Raw genomic sequence first — 23,774 nt, 5'->3', positions numbered from 1 at the left:
AAACATTTTTATATTAAGTGTGTTGTATCAGTATTGTTATACTTAGGAAGGTCCACCACGCAGGTTACATGTATGAACTCCGATTGCCTGTACCAAGCCATAACTGTGCATTTGTTATTTTTGTGGAGAAACTTAGTAAAATTCTTGCCTAGCTCGTGGCTTTTCTTTTACTTTGCCTGTTTGGTGCTCCTGGTGAGCCTGCGCCTAAACTGTAATTTCAGGCTGTTGCCTCGGGCGTCTTAAGTCTTCATACACGAGACGCCTCAATGTGTGTATGTTTTTTTTTACATCAGTGAGACTTGTGAACCAAGGTAAAACCAATGACCAACAAAGTGCGAGTAACCTCTGCATGGTTGGTTTGTTCGTTAAAAAAAATCATTAAAAATTAATAAAATGTATAATTTTTTTATAATTCTTCTATTTATTCCTTAGCCTTTAAAGTTATTGCTGATTTGTTTCGTGACTATATATTTGAAGAAGTAATACAACATAAGGTGTTGTCAGTGACTCTAAACGATGCATACCGAAGAAAAATTTAAACCATTGATTGAAAGAATAAATAACTCAAGAGTATATTACTTAAAATATTGCTTACGTTAAACTTGAGTTATGTTAAATTTGACTTTCCGACACACTCAGCTACGTATGTTGAAAGCAATTCGTGCCAAAAATTTCACACTTTAACATACTTATTACTGTCACACAAAATTAATAATATTTAATTCACTTCATATCATCAACTGATACTCACGTGTCATATAACGTAGAACCGGCGCGATGAAAATTAAACGAAATGTGTAACCTCAGCGCTAGTTCGGGTTAAAGGTAAAATGTATTGTTCATTCTCACATAGATTTTTTCTTAGATAACCTCAAATGTGCTTCGTTGAATACAACTGTCGTATAACGCTAATTATGTGTTCGTTAGTAGCCCGCCCTTGGTGGTATAAATAATGAAAAGTTAAATGTGAAGTACATTCAATGGGCATGAATGGTTGTATGTGTCGATATATTAATAAGTCAGTAAAATAATTGCTGGTGTATCATTTAATCTTTCAAATAAGATTAAATTTGTAATAAAAATAGTAGCGGCTTATTAACATTCCGATTGTTCTTATGTCGATGTTCAAGTGAGTGATACATTCACTATTCATTACCATCAGCGGTTGAAGAGCTTAATAGAGTCAGTTTGAATCTGAAAATTGAGTTGGCAGTGGCTGCCAACAATGTAGTGTAAAAATTCAGGCGAGAAAGTACACATTCGGTTCATAATCGTTTGGGGCGGAAATCAAAGCACCCAGCAACTAAATAGGGATTTGGAATGGGTCAAATAAGATCATTTAAGTTTCTCCACATTAAAGATATCATATTTAAAAAAAAAACTACATATGTCATTGCTAGTTGGTAATTTGTGTCATAAAAATAATCTAAGAACGGATAATGAATACACAAACACACAGAAAGAAAAACATAAAATCAGCGGAAGTCAACTAATAATAATATATACAGCACTGAGAATTTCCTAGAAGGTATAAAAATAATATCACAGCAGAGATGACCACATTGGGCTGACAAAACCAGGACAGTTGCAACAAAATCCAGTAAATCCAAACGCAATTCTCTGTGATGTCTATACAGTAAACAGTTGACATAAACTGATCGTGGTTGGTTTTCTGTTTGTTTGTGTTTTAATCTTTATTTGTCCGTTCTTCGGACTTTATCAATGAGGTAAAGTGAAAAATATAAATTACGTATGTTCCAAATAATTATTTTTATCAATCTTTAAATTGCAAGAATCATTACAACAACGGAGTTAGTATATGTTGATTTGGTGGTATTGAGGTTTCAAAATGGGGTTGTTGTTTTGAAGGAACCACATCAATAACAGATGGCACCAGCTTCGCGTGACGGATAGTGAGATATCGGTGTGTCTGGAAAATTTTAAAACTTTATATATATTCAATCAGCTTGTATGATTTCATGGCCGCCATCTTGTTTTGATCTGCTGGAGGTTGTTGCCGACATATTGTTTTTAACTGCTAGATGACACCACCAGCATAATAGTTTAATTTTTACCTGCTAAAGTGCAGGAATCATTTATTGCTAAGGCGCCCGACATCTTGAAATTTGGCTGCCATACTGTAATTATGTAACTATTTACCAATAAATTCGGGAAAATTCAAAAACTCACAAAAAAATTTTAAAATAAGGAATGATTTTATAGCCACTTTAGATACCTGCATTATTAATTTAAATATAATTTAGTCAAAATACTATAAAAATTACCGTTTTGAGAAATTAAACACCGCACATTTAAAATTAAAAATTTATTACATAAGTTCTACAAGTATGAAAACAAGGAAATCACTAACATTTCTAGATACATGCCGTTTTCTTAGAATAGGAAGCAAGTTATTTATATGTCTTGACATCTATTTTCAGAGTAGTTCCGCACGACAGTTAATTATTACATTTTTACACTGCACAGAGTTGTCAATTTCGTTATAAGGACAGTTGATATATTTTATAATGCCTTGCAAGTAGTATATAATTGGGGCATACTGGTGCAGGGTTCAGGGTGTTGTGTGTACGGCGGCCATATTGGATTGTGACGCCACGGTGGCCATCTTGGATGGCTGTGACATTGACCTTTGACCTTTACCTTGAATTTGACCCTTAAAACTTGCCAAAATTGAGCAAAATTGGGCAAAATTTGCCTAAAATTCCTCAAAATTCGCCAAAATTTACATTTTTGTGGAAAAAACTTCCGCCGAAAAATCTCAAAAATTTTGATAAACTAAAAAATTCTCTTTTTGAGGGAAAAATTCCCGATTAAAGGCAAAATTTCCCATTTTTAGTCCATAAAATACCAGAGGCTAGAAATGTCCATATATAGGCTTAAGCATCCATGTCTACAGCCTCCGATAAGCCTCAGACGTCATCATGGATAAAGACATCACCGTTGCAATTTCCATTGTGGCCGCCATCTTTAAAATCTTTATTTATTATCCGATTTTAATAAATAATAATAATAAAATAATAAAAAAATTCAATTAATAAAATTTTTAAAAAAAAATATTAAAAGAAATTACTTTTATGACACGGAGCTCGGAGTCCTCGGTTTGAACCCGACGAGTGCAAAAAAATAAAAATGGCGACCGATCCTTCCCCCGTGGTGGGTGCAGGCAGACTGGCCCCCACCACTTTGTTAATAGCATATATATCGATAGGTAGTATGATGTCATGACCGCCATCTTGTCTTCGTTTGCTGGAAGCCATCATCATGTTATTGTCTGCTAGAGTGTGCTGACGCCATGTTAGTTTAATTCGTACCCGCTAGAGTGCAGTAATCATTTATTATTACTGTGACACCCGCCATATTGTCATTTGGATGCCATCTTGGAATCGTGTAATAATTTAGCTAGAAATGCGGGAAAAATTCCAAAATTCATTAAATAAATCACTTATTAATTTACAGATTGACTCGATCGATTCCTGTCCTTGGTTCTATACCCGATCGATGCAATAATGTTTAATTTTATATAAAAAATTATAATTTCAATTAACCATGATCAAAATTCTTAAAGAGACTTTAAATCCTCTACTACCATCATCCTATAATCCATCTTGGAAATTCGTAATTTTAATGCTAGATATTCAGGAAAAAGTTCAAAATTCACTAAATAAATTTGTAATCTATATAATTATTGATAAGTTCGACTAAGGTCCTTGGTTCGATCCCTGGACGAAGCTAAAAGAAATTTAATTTAAATACTGGAAAAGTGAGAGGTTCGAGAAATAAAACACCACAAGTTCTTTCACAAACATAATATTTATTACATAATTTCTATTCTACTACAGGATCACCTGCGAATGATAGCAATATTACAATTATTTAGGTCCGAATAGGCGTGAAATGACTAATTCTTAGCTCCAATCGGTTTATACTAGACAGAGACCAACCAGAACCTTTACGGACATAGTCCTCCTATTCTTGACAGAGTTTCCGGACACCGTGTTTAACAGTTTGCTTCACATCGTTATAACTGTAAATTACTGCAGCCGATGTCTTGAATGAACACTTCTTCACTTTGTCATCGAATGGATACGGCTTTCTATATATACAGTCCAACCACAAGTTATATTTTAATGGGCCGTTTGTTGCTACGTCATCAGTGAGCTGATTGATTATATCCTGTCTGATATAATCAAGAAAAGGACAAATGTCCTTAGACTCACCTAACGTATTTAGATAATAGTAGTCTTTCAACGTACCACGAAATGCAGACTGTACCAAGTAGAAACCATTGTCGTTTACTTGTAATGCACCGAACACAGTCTTGGGTTTATTTTCATGTTCATACGTCATAGCAATCGGTTGCTGCACATCTGTTATTTTGCTTGTATGCTCACGAGTCACCAATCTAAACTGAGGAGTCGTAATTGCTGCAGGTAGTTCAACAGTAGGCGCACGGAGTTCGCCTTTACAGTTTTTCGCATGTTGGCGCAAATTATCAATTTGAGTAAACCATTTATGACACTCATCACAACGAAACTTCATGCGAGAAGGATTCTTTGGACATCTACTCCTCTCATGTCTCCGTACATCATGCGCAAATGCAAACGTCATGTCGCAGTAGTCACAAGGATGCCAAGTTGAAGACAAACCCGAACCAGATGTCGATGTAACTGTAGGTGTACCATGACGAGGCATACTCTTATGCACATCAAGGCAGCACATTTGGAAGCACCCTCAACAAAAAGGTAACACAATTGAAAGCACCCTAAACAAAAAGGCAGCACATTTGTAAGCACCATCAAAAAGGCAGCACATTTGGAAGCACCATCAACAAAAAGGCAGCACATCTGGAAGCACCATCAAAAAGGCAGCACAATTGGAAGCACCATCAACAAAAAGGCAGCACATTTGGAAGCACCATCAAAAAGGCAGCACATGTGGAAGCACCATCTAAAAGGCAGCACATTTGGAAGCACCATCAACAAAAAGGCAGCACATTTGGAAGCACCATGAACAAAAAGGCACCACATTTGGAAACATAATCATCAGAAAGGAATCACATTTTGGTCGCACCGTCAATAAAAAGGAATCACATTCTACAAAACGAAAGCTCAATAACGAAAAGGAGGTACATTCTCACGTACATTCAACTCGGTAGGATGCAATCGTCAACATTAAGTTACGATATAATGTCGTCATCAGTCTATGAATCCATCAGTTTTTAGTTCCATAAGTCATTGGCAACAAAAGTCATTGGCTCCAACTGCCTTTTGCTTCAACAGCACCAATGATATTTGACTAGAATGCTAGGAGTCTAAGAAACTATGAGGTCACAAGGCTACGAGTCTTCAAGTTTACGAATTTGCGAGGATACAGGACTACAAGTCTACATGAATACTTGACCACGAAGCAATAAGTCTACATGACTTCAATTGCGACATCTGTCTTCGGCTGAATTTTCTCTTTGGCTCCATATGCTCCACTAGCATTATGTTATAACATTACAAGGCTACTTGGTTACGTAGCTACAAGTCTACAAGACTCCAATTGACGTATCTGTCTTCCACACCCTGAACCCTGCGCCAGTATGCCCTATTATATACTACTCTTGCAAGTTTTACACATACAAATATCTTGTCGCAAAATATAGAGTTTGATTCTGATGTATGTTTAATCATTTCGTCACAATTTCCTTTCCAGGTTTCTGTAGTATATAAACTGTCCATTACACCTGTTGCACGGATATTTAATGCATTTAGAGTTATTTTTACAAAGATATATTACATAAACACGAATTTTCAAGTTTATGGTGTTGTTACAGCACGTAGAGTCGGGTGATAGAACACCGTCAGTTGCAGACTCCTTGGTTATTGATTTCACTGCTGCTGATAACAATTCGCACATTTAAGTCTTCTCTTGTGCTGTCGACGACGATGGTGCACCTTGTATTGAGATCTCTGGAGATGCCAGCGCCATTGTCGTCGGAATGTCTGCAGCTGTTGTCATCGGGATCTGCGTCGCCGTCTTCGTCGCCACCGTGAGGGTTCCCGAAGTTGATGAAGGAGTTGGCTTTGCTGTTGTAGGTCATATGTCAGACTGAGCTGAAGAACCACCAATTGTTGATGATACAGAGTTCATCGAGTTTTGCGCTAGAATGGGTAAATATGTCATCGAGGTCTTCAGCTATGCTAGCATGAATGTTGTGCCACAGGGTTTGCAAACAGGTTTTTGCTTGAACTCAATTATTCCCATTATGATTTGAAATGTCGAGTTCGACTATCTAGTTTAGAAATTTAGTTTACTACTTTTGATGCAGCGAAACAGTATTATTTGCAGAATCTTATTCGAGCACCCGCTTCTTTCATGCTGGCCAGCGTCTGGTGTTTCAGCGAATGACATATAACAGTATTTTCACTGTTGCGAGGAACTTCCATTGTTAATTGAAGTCTCCGAGGTCGCTGGCAAAACTTCAGTCAATGAAACAGCACATGTTGATGTATCCTCTGCATCTGGTGTAACAGGTGACGTTGGGATCTATGATGCCATCGGCATAGCTGCAATCGTGGTCCTCGATGCCGTCGGCATCGCTGCCATCGAGATATCGGTCGGTGGAAAAATGCCATCGAGTTATCAATAATAACGGACTTATATGTTAGACAAGTAAAACTAGCTAATATTCACTAACACCACAGCCAGTGGTTGACTGAGGATCCTGTCGGCTAGATATTACATATATACCAGTGGCTGCTGGTATATTACATAAGTCTAAATAATGACATAAAAAAAATTTAAGTTTAAAATTAAAGTACCTTAAAAATCTGTAAATAAAAACACACTATATTTAGTTTTACAAATGTATTATAAATATATATTTTAAGTTAAGGCATTAAACATTTTCGTAAGCAAAGACTTTAACGCTGTATGGACTGCTTCACCAACACTGGGTACTGCCTCTTCGATTCCAGTTCCAACTAGTTCGCTGGTCTTGGTCTCAGGAACACAGGTATCCAACTGGTTATCTTCTTCAATGACAACTTCTTTGGTAAGACATGGACGACGACGTCTGTGACCACGGCTGCACCTGGGCTTTGCCCCTGTGCTTTTTGAGACCGGATCATTGACTGAAATACGACGAGATGCACGTCGTTTGGGTGTGACTGCGTAGATGCATCGTAGGTTGCAACAGGATGCTGGATGGAAGGATTGTGTGTGGTCTTAAAAGATAGTTTCCAGTTTCACAGCAATCTAGCAGCTTCTGAGTCGGTTCGTAGGACACAGGAAAGTGCGAAACCCGCCAATTCTGAGCGCCTCCATAACAGGTTTCCGTATATGTTCGCAGATAACTGGCTTCACAGAAGCTGTACTCAACACTGCTGAATCTAGGTCTTAAGCTCACGTACACCTAATGGGGTGAAACAAAAACATCTTCTTGTAGGTTGGACGTCATCTGAGGTGACGAACGGTTGCATGCCTTTTATACATGCAGGCTCTACTCACACTGCGAGTGTCATTTTCACACTAGCTGCGAGTTTGTAAAGGCACATACTCGTTTTAAATTGTCATGTGGTTGCCCGCCATACATTCCACTAAGCTTGCGCATTGAAGGACAGCCATAGTCAGTCTGCAGATCTACAATTTCGGTGACACCATCGCAAAATTTTCTCAGCTATTTCTTTTTCTCAGGTCTAGCAACCTAAATGATGGCACGCAAATTATGCAGCAGCAAATCACCTAGAGTGTTTTTCACTTAATGGTATGGAATTTAACCTTCGTCACTCTTCAGACCATAGTAATATTTGCATAGCCATTCATTCGAATGTTTACTTTTTTGTCCAGTAGTTTCCGAGGGTGCAGAGGCCGGAATGTGCGGGTTCGTGATCTGCCGTCATCCTCATACATGATGGAAATCTCCTTGAGCACGAATCCATCTTGGCTCTGAAAGACCTACAGTGTGCATAACACCTTGACACTAGCAATGCTCGGCAGTAACTAAATAAATTTCACTAAATGCACCAATATTTATGAAAGAATTTTCAAAAGCTTGTCTCGGCAATTGTACGATGCAAGCCGTTCGTAAAGAATCAAAAAAGAAAAACATAGGTGTTAGGTGGAATATTTCCTCTGGTTGATATCTTGATCCTACATTAGGTTATGATTAAATTATTTATTCGATAGACATACGGGTATGTTTCGCTATTTTGAAATATTTGAACAATACATATTTGGCAGTTATCGAACTTGGAGTGGCTCACACCTACATTGATCTGTCTTCCAGTCTGAATCCCGATGATGATGTTTTCTGTTTTTTCTTAAGCAAAGTTGGAATTAACTGTACAATTAATATGTTTACTTTGAGGCAAACCTGGGTATGTTTCCAGGCTCCAGGATCGGAATGGTATGTCAATGTTCTTGCCATTTTCCATGTTCGTCAGCATATTGATAGGTTAATTCTTTCTCACTTGGACGTGAGGGCAGCATACACTCGATAGACTGTAGTGTTTGCAAGACATCATGTGAGTTTTCTGTAGCGCGACAATTGCTTTAATGTGCATGTTGGGTAGAAGTAGTATCAGCTCTTGTTACGAAATAATGATTATATGCAAGAAGCATGGACAGAGGAACGATGAAGTCGAATTTTTTTGACATAAACAGGTAGCTTGTATTCATTCACGAGGCTCCAGCCTACCATCTTTGCAGCAGACTGTTCGTTGGGTGTAAGCGAAATATAGTTTTTTTATAATGGATATTATGCCTAAATCTTTCGTCTGGTCTACGTTGATGCCATTATATTCATATGTAATGCGCTCTATTAAGTAAAGAATAATATTAAAAAGGAATATGTTTTCTAACATAACAATTTCATACCTGACCAAGAACCTCAATCGTGCTATTCAGTCTGTACATGAAAAATATCTATTTGCTGGAAGAGCCAAACTTGTAAGTGAAATTAAAAAATTAAGATATATTTAAACCAATCATTAGTAGTTTAAAATAAGAAGAAACACCCATCAACACGAAGAAAGAAGTTGATGACAACCTACTGTAAAGAAGAGTAATTATGAACCAACTACAGAAGAAGAGAACTTTATGAGTGCAGAGTCTTTGCACAAGAAATAATATGGAATCACTGACACCAAGTAAATGCAAAGGTCTGGCTATACATGAGTCTGTGCACGGGTCGGAAAATTATATGAACTACAGAATTTACAGAATACATAATAGGTGGTTCCTTGGTGCTAAATAAATATACTTCTTAACAGGAAATATCTTATGTGTAGTAGAGTACAGAACACACGGGACTCCAGGTATGTACGAATTGCTGTTTCGCAGTGAACCTAAAGGCTATTCCCACGATGATTTGCAAGAGTACAAGAAATTTCTATAACTTATGCGCATTTTCACGATAACTTTCCAGCAAGTGGCATGAAGATAATGAAAAAATACACTTTGCTACCAATATCTTCATTGAACTAGTCCGTCATGGCGAAGGTTCCAAAAAGCTAGAAAGTGGTCAAAATTTGACTATATATACTGGAATGACCGAAACGAATTGATCAACAGGTTAAGACTTTTAATTACTTCGCTTAGTTCAGGAAACTATTCACACAACAAAATAGTCTCCATAATAGAAGAACTGAGGAAAATTTGCTACATACAATGAGACAAACCGGAATCACTCGCCAACATCATGCTCCTGCAAGAGCAAAGTACGTTCGGCACAAATTCGTAGTGCACGGACTTTATGATTTATTATAGGTGACTTCCTTGAGATTATACCATATTCCCGAATGAATGAAGGTTTCAAATACATCTTAATGGTCATCGATGGGTAACGCAAGTTCTTTTGGGCCAGATCTGTGCAATCGAAGAATGCAATCGATGTAACCAAGACCTTGACATACATTTTGAGTGATGGACCTGTACCATCGCATCTGCAAACAGATTTAAGCAAATAATTATGCATGTGACCTTCATGGCTTTGATGGAGAATTTTGGCATCAAACACTACACTACATTAAGAAATGTCAAAACCTCTGTTGTCAAAATTTTTAATTGAACTTTGCGCTCCATGATGTGTGGCAGTTCACTGCTAATGGAAATTACAATTGGTGGGATATTTGCCGAAACTACAAGCCAATACAATTCCGTGGTGCATTCTACCACGTAAATAAATCCCAAAGACGTAAATTATTATTTCTTGCTTTGTACAGTGATATCCAACATGAAGAAGAAAGATCCAGGAGAGCTTAATGACTACATTGGTGACATCATACGAATCTCTAAGCATAAAATCTACTTTGAGAAAGGTTTCACTGCGAATTGAAGTCCCGAATTTTTCCATGAGACCCATATTCGTGAATCTGAGGCTAGAACCTACTATCTCGAAGATTTGGAACCCAAGCTTATTCGTGGTAGCTTCTATGCTTAAGAAATTCAGCCTACAATTATCCCCATATATGATTGGTTGAGAAGATTATCAAACGAAGAAATGGACTATCCTACAACAAGTGGTTGGGCTTCGTATCTCGCTTTAATTCGTGGATATCAGATGCAGAAATCTAGAAATGCAAGTGTATTGCTTGTTTTTGTACTTGTGGAAATTATGTAGTATTTTTTTTATTTGTACATTTGTTCTGTTTCATTTCTAAAACCTGTCCTTTTAAAAGTATTTTTATTAAAAAATCTTTTTTTTAATCAGCCAGGAATCGAAAAAACGCTATCTAATCAATTTTTATTTAAACAAGTATTTTTGATGAATTTTGGATAGTTTCCTTAATGTATAGGTAGATAATTATAGAATTTCAGTGTGGCAAACTAATTCCAAGATAGCGGGAACCCTGTCAATAAATGATTACTACATTCTATCAAAAAAAAATTAACTAATATGGTGGCGGTGCTATCTAGCAGACGAAAACGAGATGGCAGCCATTACATCATGTAGGCTGATGTTATATCTGCTTAGTTATTAGGAATGGGGGTTAGTCTACCAGTGGTTTCCGTGGAGGAAGGATCTGTCGCCATTTCTATATTGCCCTCACCTGGTTCGAACCAAGGACTCCATGATGTAAGTGCGTTTTTTGATTAAAATCTTGTTATATATATTAAAAATTGAATAATAAGTATGGATTTACAATATGGTAGACAAATTTTATAATATTCGAGGTTTTTTTATAGAAATTTTATGAAATAATTTATTTTTATTAATTTTAGAATTGTTCCAGATTTTTGGATAAAAATTATGGAATTTCAAGATGGCGGCTCTTACAAAAATTTTAAACTGTAGCTTCGTACACATCAAAGATGGTTGAAAATTCTAGAATTTAAAATGGTAGGAAAACAAATTGGACGAATTCAAAAATGTCAGATCAAAAATGGCCACGGGGGTTAAGGTCTAGTTCAAAGGTTATGATCAAGGTCATCCTATATAGCCACTGTAACATCAGAATTCAAGATGATGACCGTAACGAAAATTGCATTGTTGACCTCATCCAAGATGGTGGTCGGCACCTCAGACACCTCAACCTGGAACCTGTGTCAGCTCAGGCTATTATATATAACTTTCATTAATTTTTATAATTTTTTGAAGCTAATCTGAAAGTTTTCGGTAATTTATTGCATTGAAAAAGTTTACGTTTGTAAATTTCTTATAACATTGGTTATCTTGTACTGTACAAAGAAAGTGAAACTTTTAGACTTAATTTTTAATCCTTTCCAACAATCCAAAGTATTCAAAAGTAATTAACACTTTTATAATGTTTAGTTCAATCTATTATTTTTTATCTATTTTTACTGTACCCACAGAAAGAAAAAAGTAAAATTGACAAGCCTTGAATTTGTAAAGAATGACCAAATACAAGCAATTACTACGAACAAGAGTTGCCCGAAAAAAATTTATGTGTACCTTTTTTTTTCTTACATAAAATTTTATTACACTTGACAAATATAATACGTGTTAAAATAACTATCTTATAATCACAATAACCCGGTAATAAATTTCGATCCGATGGTTATAAATAATCCAAACCACTCATAGCAGGAAAGACTCCAGGAAAATTCCAAGTCATACAAAAGGTCATAATGCCTAATGACAGAACCAAATATTCGCCCATTTCTTGAAAATTAGGTCACTTATAACTTCTCTTACCATCTCATTGTTTTCAATACTCTACCAACAAAAATAAATGAATATAACTTTCGGGAAATCTGGTTTTAAATTCGCCAGAACTCTATCTCAGATAATGTCAGAAGAGACGAGAAGATTGAAAATCTTTCCGGCGTTGTAATGAAATTATTAAACCAAGCTTTAAATAAAGAGACAATATGGATTACGTCGATAATACAATAAAGTATATGAGTAAACCAATGAGCACTAGCAAAAAAAAGTCTGGTTTAACTTAATATCAATCAAGCTAACTAAAGCATCTGCATACAAAAAAGCACGAGTTACATTTTGAAATCTTATGAGAATATATTTTTTTTAAATATTAAAAAGGATAGCAAATATTAGTTATAAAAAGCTTTTTGTCGCTAATTAAAAACCAAACAAATTTATTACAGTTAGAAAAAAATGTGTGTTACTCATTTTATATAATTGAATGTAAGGTAATCGTTTAAAGTAATAAAAAAATTTTAAACTTAAGTCATTTGAAAAAAAAAAAGATGTTACAACTTGGAGACAAGAAACAGCTGTAAGGGAGGTAACTTCGCCAGCATTCGTTTTGACAATGTCCACATGAATGAGCATCATTAGTCAGCTATGGAATTTTGTAGAAATTCTTTTATTCATCGCGGTATAAATTGTCCATAAAAGTGGGTACATTACATGTAACGTTTTATTAAGTAATGGAAAGGTATTTTTTAAAATTTTTATAACAAATTAAAAACATTAAGTTTTAAAATATAATATTTATCAATATTTCATAAAAAATCGGGTACAATTAATTACTTGAACCAATTAATAAAATACGAGAAACTTCAGTTAACTACCTCATAAAACATTTCACGTGAAAATTATTAAATTATAAATTTTTTATTTATTTTGGGCTTAAATCCTCATAGAAAGGGATGCATTTAGAGAGAGTATCACACTAGGACACATTCTTGCAATAACGATAAACAACTCGGCTATCGACTATAGTAATGAGCTATCCCATCATATCCCTAAAGCGATTTCAGGACACCACGCGACACGTGCATTCCTGTAACGGAAGGACCGTGAATTTTATTTTTATTAAACAAATATGTTAAAAATTCCTTTTTTGGGATTGACCGAGGTTTGACACATTAGTCGTAAACAAATACAAAATAAATACTTGCGCACGTAAAAGTGAATAGTGTAATATGGAATCTTAAGTTGTGTTAGTAAAATGCTAATTACACTACAGAACGCCTCACATGGAATACTGAAAACCGGATAAGTACCGCGGCTAGAAACCGGCTCCCTGAATGCTAGCACAGTTCATTACTGCAACAAATCACTCCGTGAAATGAAGTCCGAGAGAAGATGTAAAAATTAAAGACAGAAAAAATGTTTTCAATGGTGCTGTAATATATTGTTATGATTTACCGTGGGTTCATAAAAGATAGCCCAATTAAAGATTTTTATCACACACAGTTTTATTTATTGCCACTATTTACATAAGTAGCTAATAATCTAAAAATTGCAATTAATAAATTGTACTTAAAAAATGTTGCTTCCTCCAGTCACTCGTTTCTCACAATCCACACGCCTCGCTGGGCCGCACCTCTGGCGCAACTCTCGCCGCAGCATCCCTCGTGGTCCTCCGTCGCCGCACTTCGCTGCCGCTGTCGCACTTCCTCTTCGCCGAGATCCCACTCGACGCCTCGCTCGGAACTTCGCTCGGAACTCTGCCGCGCCCTCGGCACTATCGCCCGGAACTGAACTCTTCGCCCTGGAACCTTCGTCCAGGGACTTCGCCACTCTATCGCCCGGAAACTCCGCCGCGGGAAAACTCCTAACTTCGCTCTGAACTCCACTGACTCTCCATCGGCGTCCTCGGGCATATATATAGGTCCCGGCGCAATTCCAGAACTCACGAGAGCGGCCGGGGCCCGTCGCGTCACTGAGCCATCCCGACGGCAGAAATCTCTTGAAAACACGTGTCGGCGGCTCGCGCAACACAACAGCTGGCAGGTTTCGGATGTCAAACTAACAGTTACACGCGGGGGGAGCGGAGGGCTGGAGGGAGATAAAGCGGCGACCCAGGTAGCGTTAAAATTAAAAATTACATAAAACTAACATAGTTTTACCTGCCGAAGGCAAGAAGCAGTATACAATCAACGTAATATAATAATGCATTTACGTTAAAATTACTAACATTCATCTCGTTACATAAAAATAACCTCTATAAATGTGTTGTGCAAGAATTATTAATGATTATTTTTAATTGAACTGTAATTATTGGAAGACATATTATATCGTATGTATGGCTACTGGCTGGACACAGTTATTAAGAACTGCAAATAAAATTATTTTGATAACCTACTACTCAATGCAGAGTCAGCAGTTCATGAACTTGCACTTCATGATCGTGAATATGCTTACCAGAAAGTAATAAATATAATTCTTTTACAGGCCAGAATATTGCTTATTTCAATATTTTGTTTTTCCTGTTTTAACTCACAAGGTTTAATTCAAAAATTAAAAAACTGAAAGAAAAAAATGGGGAAAACAACTAGCCAAATGAAAATCTTGTTTTTTTATTTTTCATTAAGTAAATTAAGAGGTAATAAATACTACGGTTAAACCATACTTTAAGCCCGAATGTGAAGTCAAATGGATTAAAGCAGGGCAAGCTATGTTGGGTTATAGTGGATGTAACTAATTATTACAAATGGATTCCTGATTTTCAGACCTTTTGGAACGTGGAATGACTAATAACTGAGTATTGCATAGTTTCGCCTTTAAAACACGCAATCATCCATAAATTTTAATTTTTTTAAATTTTTCAACAAAATTTACTTGATTCGCTATATAATAAACTACACTTAACCATTTATGAGCTTAATTTATTTTGAAATGTAATAATTTATTTACAAATAAATTGTTTTTTTGTATGACTATCAAATAAAAAATAATTTAAAATCTATTATTATCTAGTCTTAAAATTATAGATACGTTTAACCACTAAACGGTCTAACCTTTTACTAAGTTGTTAAGTTAACAGAAGTAAACTATATATATATATATAAACACGTTTGTATCCAATTTTTTAAAAGAGAAATTTATTTTATAAGTAAGTGTGGAAGCAAGTCGGTTACAGCTGGTTTTGTAGCCTTATGAAAGATATCCTTCCCTCCTGGACTTGAACGTGCATGCCGCCTGTATGCAGACTACCCGCCGAATACGGCAGCTTCTGTCCTTGTTCTTTTTTTCTCTCTCCTGAGAGTTTAGGCTTCACTGCAGCGCTCCGCATCGGCCCGCGTGGCTGGAAGGCGAGCTCTTTCGAGCAAGGCTTCGGAGGATTGTTCTCACCTGATCTAGAGCTTGGGGGAGTGTACACACCCCTCCGGGAGCTGCGGGTGTGCAGCAGTCACGCAGTGTACCGCCGTGACTGCGCCGCCCGCAAGAAGGTCGAGTGCAGCTCCAGCTGACGCTTGGACTTGACCTTTACGGCGGTAAGCGCAACTAACATCTCACGATCAGCTGGACTTAGCTCCCGACGAGGAGAAGCAGTCAGAGATGGTCGCCAAGACAAAGGTAACTCATCGAGGGAGAACAATTCCGCACTCGTTTTCATAGTCGACTCGCTGGGCGAGTAAAACCTGGAAACTCGCTCAGTGGAATATTTAGGGTTCAATAATATAGAAAAAACTGAATGTACTCACCGGTGTAGGTCACATATTTCACTCGCTGGACGAGAAAGTGACGAGCGAGTCCACGGCATAGCGAGCAACAGTGACGCAAGTACCCATGGGTCAGGAATTGGACAGCCTAGATGAGTGTTGTGTTAGCCGATTAATAAACAAGGAATTTGACTTTTGTCACACGACAGGTCGTGTCAAAGTCATTGCCAGGTCGCTGAAGGACTAAGGAGGCGAATCCGGAAGATAAGGTCTGTGGCGGTGATAAACGTTGGCAGTGTTCGAAGGATAGTGTCTTTACATTATTCTTTACATTATTTCAAATCAAAAATAATAACGTCCATAAAAATATTTTAGTAATTTAAAAACCTACTTTTACCATTACTTGTCAATAATAAAGCACATAATTTTTTTCTGACCACTTTGTTAGTGAATTTGGACAAAGATTTTCCAAATAAAATCTCACATAGGGAATATATATTCATACGTAATATTTTAGTTATAATTGGAACTAATAATGACATACGTTTCCTGAATATTCCTATAAAAATTATGTATAAAAATGGAGTTAATTTCAAATTTTAATTGGCATTCCTTCTGAAAATTTATCTTAATTTATCACCGAATGATACTAATCTGTTGTTGTTAACCTCATTACCCAATATACATACACGATAATTATATGTTATTTCCTTGATACTCGTATTGCAATTGAACAGTTAAGTTTTCCTAGCCATCTTCCTTTCACTTGATTATTTAGAAGCGTATTTTGTAATATGCATTAAAAAATTTATTCTTCTTTATTAGCTAAACGTAAACCTTAATTAATTAATAACTTTTTATAGTAAATTACTACGGTAAAGTTAAACATACTCGTGTAAAAATACCTGACTTCACTGAGAACTTCCTTTGTACAGAATTATTATTACAACCTAACTAACCTTGCTTGGTTAGAAAAAAATTACATTTTTTCATCATTTTATTTTCCAAAACAGGGTTTTCAATAACTATACAGTATTAAACTCCTGAGAAACAAACATAAAATAATTTATATCTGCCGTCATAGATAAACAGATCATGCGGGATAAACTATATTTGCCGAGACTGAGACCTAGTTTCTGAAGTAGTTTTGGGCTTACCGGCAAGATAGTTGCTTTCATAATATACTGCAAACATAGCTTAATTGATTGTGAGAAGTAATGCCTAAGCTTATATTAGGCAAACAACCCTGTGAAAATAAATTTACTTTATTTTGGCAGCTACATTTTTAGTGGTGTGGCAAACCAGAAATTTTCGCATCTCCTATTCATTTATGTAAAACATGAATTTATATTACAAAAAAAGCATAAAGTGATTTTGGCAACAGTTTAAATCACTTTTACTGAGTAATTAATTATAAAATAGATAAATTTATGTTCTTAACCTAAAACAATGGTTTCTAAAATATATACATAAATGTTTGTTAATAATAATGGGTCCATAAAACAGATAGCGCCCCATGTCGCGCCACTGTAAAAGTCTCACTTCTATATCTCTCTACTTTTTCTATGAAACAAATTAGTGAAAAACATATTGACATTTCTCTATACACAATTAACAGTATAAGGAACCATTATTTTGTCTATGAAAGAGTTATAATAAACTTCTAAACTTTCTTTTGTCATTAATAAAGTAAATACAATTTATTTTGTACTACTTGTACAACATCGATTAAATTCATTTGTGAGATAGTTACAGACGTGTGTTTTTGTAGTACAGTACAACTGCTGCGAAGTATAACACAACATATTATACTTTGAGAGATGGGTTTACCTATTTTAGCTCGCGGTAAACTTAACTGGACGTTCAGCAAAGCAGCATTCATTATTTTTAAAAAAAACACGATCTGGTATTTTTAAGTTTATGAATTAAGTGGCCTTAAAGGAGCTATTCATTAAAAACTTATTTGAACAAACATATTATGTATTTATTTCAAATCGAACAAACATAAAATAATTTAAATTTGACTATGAACTAAGTGACATATTGATCACCACACTATAATATTTTGCGGCCGTTACAAAAAATGTCATGAACAATTTGTAGGAATAGGGAAGTATTTATTCAGTAATAAATTAACTGTATGAATAACATTAAAATTTTGGTTAAAATTAATATCGACAGCATAGTTGTCGCAAGCACTAAAACTTATTTGATTGCATGCATCGTGGTGGTTAATAGTAGTGAAATGTGAGGTACTCAAAAGAGATATATGTTTTTATTTGAAGCAGAGAATCGAATGCTCACTTCAACCAACATCAAACACTGGAAATTTGTGAAAAAGTACGTAGTATCCAAGTCTTTCAAATAATGTTTTTTTTCTTTCAATTCAAATTTAAAATACGTTACAGTTAACAAGTGGTTGAGTAGTCTCTCGGTAACTGCAGACTGGGACGAAGTCAGCAGCCCGAATAAAACTCATAGTCTGTTTAAACTGTTATAGATTCTTGACTATTCATTTCCATACACTTAAATAAATTATATGTTAACATTTTTATTTTATTTCTTAATCTTGTTTATTTTCAAAGTTCATAGCTTTCTTTCTCAAGCAGTTATCAATAAAGACGTTATTAAATTTTAACGATAAACGTAAACGTGTTACCGTTAAACTCCTCTGTGTAAGTGGAATTCTCTCATATAACTTGGCCCACGAAATTTTGAGTTCATTTTAAATGTTATTTAAAATGAAATTTTTCATTACAAAGGGCTTGTAAAGAAATTGATTAAAATATATTTTTTTACAATTTAAATTGCTGCTTTGATGAATAAGGTTGATATTGCTAAAATTGCACATCTTTTGTTGATTAACAATATTGGTAATTTTATTTTAACGAGTTAAATATTAATTTATGTCGGTTGCCTAGGAATATTGTTGCTGGCCGTTTCATGTTCCTTCACTTGATTTTCTAATATATTTTATTTTAAAATGTACATATCTTATAAGAAAACTTACCGAATGTGTTATGTCTCATACCAGCGAGAAAGCTATAAACTTTCAGGTCTTGTAAATTTTTGATCCGCTATTAAATCAATGGTAGAGAATGTAACTTACAATAATATAAAAAAAATTAATTTTAACAAATATAGGATGAACTCACTACAGCAATAATGCTATTTATACTCAAATACAGACAATATAGAGCAAAATTCAATTACTCGGTAAACTATGAAATGTTACTTGGATTAAATAAAATGTGAAAATATTTTGCTTGCTTATATTTAAGGTCTATGAAATGTTTTTTTTGTTATTGTATTCTAACTTTGTGTTTAAGGTTCACTCGGAATAACTGAACCAAATATTCTGTCTATGAAAATACTTTAAGCTTCTTAAAAGTTTGATAAAAATTTTAACAGAATGTGAGCACATTGTTCTAACAATTAATTTATGTTAATATTAACTTTAAAAGTTTTTTTTCTGCTTTTAAGAACAATTGGTTAATGGCTTTATTACAACAGTAATGCTTTCAAAACGTGGAAACGATACTTAAACTTAAATTAAAACTAAATAGGTGTTAAATTTTCGCGTTAAACAATATAAAAATTTTTGAACATCTTTGGGGTGCAAAACTTTTTGGTAATGTCACCAATATTCTTAGCTATTTTGCTCATGAAGATGCATTACATAACTATATTCACGTCCAATATCACAGTTACTACTCGAAAAAAGTAAGAAAAACTAAAATCTCGTAAATACATAAAACAACGCCTGCATACAGTCAGTTTGTAAGATAGTTAAGTCGAGTTCCATTAATAAAGCCTTGCGTGAATATATTCTATAAAAAATGTTCAAATTGTAAACCTTTCATTAATAATAACCTACTGTTGAGGTAATTATACATTAAAGTCGCACTTCAAAAATACGCATAGATTCGGGGTAAATAAATTGTTTGTTTTTTTTCCTTCACAATATTCATGTATTTTTATATTCATTGATAAGTAATGTATATAAGTAATAAATATATATATAGTAAAACAATTTAAATATAAGGGCCACTGCAAATTGGCACAGAAGGTTAGAGCCCCGATGAACCAAAGGTCTCCTGTTCGAAGAAAATATACAAATAGAAAATTTCCATCTTCTATTCAGGACAGGGTGTAACAGTACTAAAGAGGGCAATGTGAAACCACTTTGTTACGCCCCTCGTGCCTCAAAAATTAAATTATTTTAATTTAATAAAAAACCTTGGAATATGCTGGGCAAAATATTAAGAAAGATAAAGTTATTGACCAGAGGTGGCACGAGGTGGAGAACAAGACAATTTGGTACTCCCTGCACACAAGCAACTTGGGAGCAAGTGGATCGTTAAATAGAATAAGGTGAATGATAAATAAATACACTACATAAGTAGCTTGGTCTATAGGTTCCCTGTTTTATTTAAAAATAATTAAATGAATATTTTGTTTTGGTTTAACAATAACATGGTATACACAATATATTAAAGTTATTAGAGGGGGCCGGCCCGATATTATTAAAATAAGTTATACAATACTTTTGACAACAATAAAAATCACAGAAACAGAAATTTGCAGTATCTCTCCTGACATATTATAGTTATTATTATAACTTCATATATTCTTATTGGTTAAGTTTGAGTTGTCCCAGGCAGAGGGGAGGAGCGGGAGCGGTCCCCGAGCAGGGGTCGCTGCCCAAGAGCAGGGAGAGGTAGGAGCGGTCCTTCAGAGAGGTCGCTGCCTAAATAATACTGCTCAAGTATTCTGTCACTTTTATTAACCCAGAAATTACTGGGAAGAGCTTTCTGCCTGGCTTAGCTCAGCCAGAGTAAATATACAATGTATGTACATATTCATCAGGGTGGCACATCTGTACCATTCCTGTGCATACATAGTAGAATTACAATAATATTTACATTCACTTGTATAATTCAAAGGCTTCTCGTTACAACACTGGGTATTTACATATTTGTCCTGAATTATGCTGGGCAGGTTGACAAAGTTTCCTTAATTTACATTATCCTTTGTCTGCCATCTAGGGGCGGGTGGCGAACTAACTTTCCTCCCCATAGATTATGTAGGATGGGTGGCGCACTTGGGGCTTGCGCTAGCATAACAGCCGAGGCCAAACTGGTGGACATGACAAGTTCTTTATGTCACTGTTCGCTGGTATTAAATTTGTTTCGTTGGCGGCAGGGAGAAGTTATATTTTAAATGTCACCCGGGACTTGAAGTTGGACGTCTGGCCGGGAGGAAAACTCTTCTTAGGGGGAAAAGCAGCTTGAGGTCCTGCACAACATGATAGGTGTAATTTCGGCACCCAACTGTTGGACCCTGTCTGAAACACAAGCCAAATTCCAAATGAATTTGACCTGCTTCCAGACAGTCAAACACAGTCGGCGCGAAGGCCAACAAACAGGAATTCAAGTACGAAAAAGATCGAAGTAACTCACCAAACAGGGTGTAGCTCCAGGGCTCAGGAGATGTCTCGCACCGACATCCAAATGGCGCGGACCGAGAATAGCGCGGATGACGCGACCGAAATCATCGATAAGTGAAATAAAAAAAATTAATAGAATTTTAACTAAGACATGACAATGTTCTAAATGTTCCTACTGACTGGCTACTGAATTTTTTTGCTGGTATCACATCCCTTAAGACAGATGACTACATTCTTGATTCGAACGAGTACGTCGTTGCCGAAGTAAAGCCTCTTAACACAGAGGACGCCGAGAGACGCCGTAAGTAGCCGAAGTCAGAGTACCAAGTCTGGCGATGGCGGACAAAGCTCCTAATTAAAACGGGTGGTAGGCCCTAGGGAAAAAGAGGGGGAAGGTTCGTCTCTGGACCGAACATATCCAGAGGTGCCCGAAGTGGTCGTAGCCACAACTTCAGTTGTTTGCGGCGAAGATCGACTGCTGCAGTCTCTACCAGCAGGTACAGAAAGCAACATACAAGCGACTATTACAGGCCGCGAGGAGGAAGCATAGGGCCTTATGGCGTAGCTGATGGTGCACTCTGGTGGCCTATAGGGGACATAAAGGGGGGAGTTAGCAAGATCGCCCACAGGTGTCGCGGTCGCTAGCTCCACGAGCTGGCGCCAAGAGAAGTTGTTACAGTTTCTGCCGCTAGATGTCGTGGGGGGCTCTTTAGGGTAAGGGAGTGGAGTAGGCCACTGCCTTGGCGGGTTTCACCACAGGGAAATGATCCAGGGTAGAATTCTTAGAATCAAAGGGGGGGGTGGAGAGAGAGGGGAGGGCGGACAGAAAACGCCACCAGGCTGGGAACGGAGGTCCACGGGATCCTTGTTCGTGCCGAGACACGCTAGTCTCAGCAGGCCTCTAAGAAATAGAGCTTGCAGGCCAGAAGCTGCTCTATGCGATTTTAGTCATGCAGGGAATTAATATTACAAACCCGGGACGTGACTGCAAACTAAAAAATTTCAACTGGGCTGCTAACGTCCACATTAGACTAGCAAAATATCAGATAGGTCCCTGAGAAAGGTGCTTCGGTCCACTGGCACAAAGTTTAACTACGTAGGGTACACAAGCCTAACAAAGTGTACATCATCCTTTTGTAACTAATTATAAAGAAAAATAAAATTTACAAAAATAATTTTAAAATTATAATAAAAGATTTAAAAAAAACTGTGCCGAAATAACCTAATTACCGGCACAACTTTATAATTAGTGGGCTACAATATCCTTAATTATTTGTGGTCACTAAGCTCATACGAAGTGCATCCAGACTCATTGTCGTTCGTGTGAAGTTTTAAGGAAGGTAGTTTTACAAGACATCTTAAACACACAAACTAAAAAAAAGTAAAATAGAAAAACCCCATTCAGAGTTTTCTAAGTTTTTTTCACGTTCTAATTTACGTGGTTCTAGCTTGTGATAGTGCACAGCTATGTTTTTCGAAAATTGAAAATTTTCTGAGTTGTATTTCTAAGCTGTTATAGTACTTATGATTCATTGGGTTTGGCGTTATTTGTATGTAAGTACCGTGTTTATAACCAAATTAAAATCATCTTAATCACTTGGATGTATTTGAGATTTCTAAGTTATGCTTGCTAAGTTATTGTATTTGAAAGATTTGTGCAATGGGAGTGCATGACTTGATGTAAGATTTTGGACATAACCATTGCTAAGGTTCAGTAGATTTTGGCTGGCTTTCCGGGTTATTTGTTGAGCCGGGGATTTGACTGTGAGTCCCCTAGGAATGACTCCCTTACTGCGATATTTACAGAGAAAAGTCATGTTATTGGAACATTGTGATAAATCAATCATTTTCTTTTCCAACTTCCTCAGAGAAATATGCATACCGGGTTCATACCGGGCATTGATATTGTCTGTGAAAGATTTGTGCAATGGGAGTGCATGACTTGATGTAAGCTTTTGGACATACGCCATTGCTTTAGCAATGGCGTATGTCCAAAAGCTTACATCAAGTCTTGCTAAGTTATATGTGAATCTCCGGAGATTGCCTCACCTCGTACACGGCGCTCAGGGGCATCACCAGGCAGGCCACCATCAGGTCCGCCACCGCCAGAGAGACGATCAGGTAGTTGGCCACGCTCTGCAGGTGGCGCTCCAGCAAGATGGCGGCGATCACGAACACGTTACCTGCGCATGCGCAGAACCACCTAGCATCAGTGTCAGGTGGCCGGAGGAGCCACCGACACCACTCGTGTCACGTCACTCTCCATGGCGCTCGCAACCATGGGGAGAAACTCTAATTACCGAGACTGAGACCTAGTTTTTTGATGTAGTTATGAGCCCGTCCGCTAGATAGTAGTTTTCATAATATATTGCTGACATAACTACATTACTTTATTGGGATAAGTAATGTATAAGCTATTATCTGGCAAACAAACCAGTGAAAATTCACTCTAGGTGGCCACTAATTTTGTGGTGTGTAATACTATGAGTTTTTGCACCTC

General features: G+C 36.4%; 1 protein-coding gene across 1 annotated transcript in view; it reads right to left on the bottom strand.

Moving 5' to 3' along the window:
* LOC134536501 (5-hydroxytryptamine receptor-like) overlaps positions 1-23,774 on the bottom strand; it is a 1,474,690-nt gene that overhangs the window by 280,411 nt on the left and 1,170,505 nt on the right. The window contains exon 6 of the mRNA XM_063376223.1: positions 23,324-23,457. Coding sequence (XP_063232293.1) covers positions 23,324-23,457 — 134 coding nt within the window. The remainder of the gene's footprint in view (positions 1-23,323; positions 23,458-23,774) is intronic.

The sequence above is a fragment of the Bacillus rossius genome, chromosome 11 (genome assembly GCF_032445375.1).
Source record: "Bacillus rossius redtenbacheri isolate Brsri chromosome 11, Brsri_v3, whole genome shotgun sequence".
NCBI classification, from domain to species: domain Eukaryota; kingdom Metazoa; phylum Arthropoda; class Insecta; order Phasmatodea; family Bacillidae; genus Bacillus; species Bacillus rossius.
Note: the sequence above shows the minus strand (reverse complement) of the source record. Positions and strands in the feature narration are given on the sequence as shown.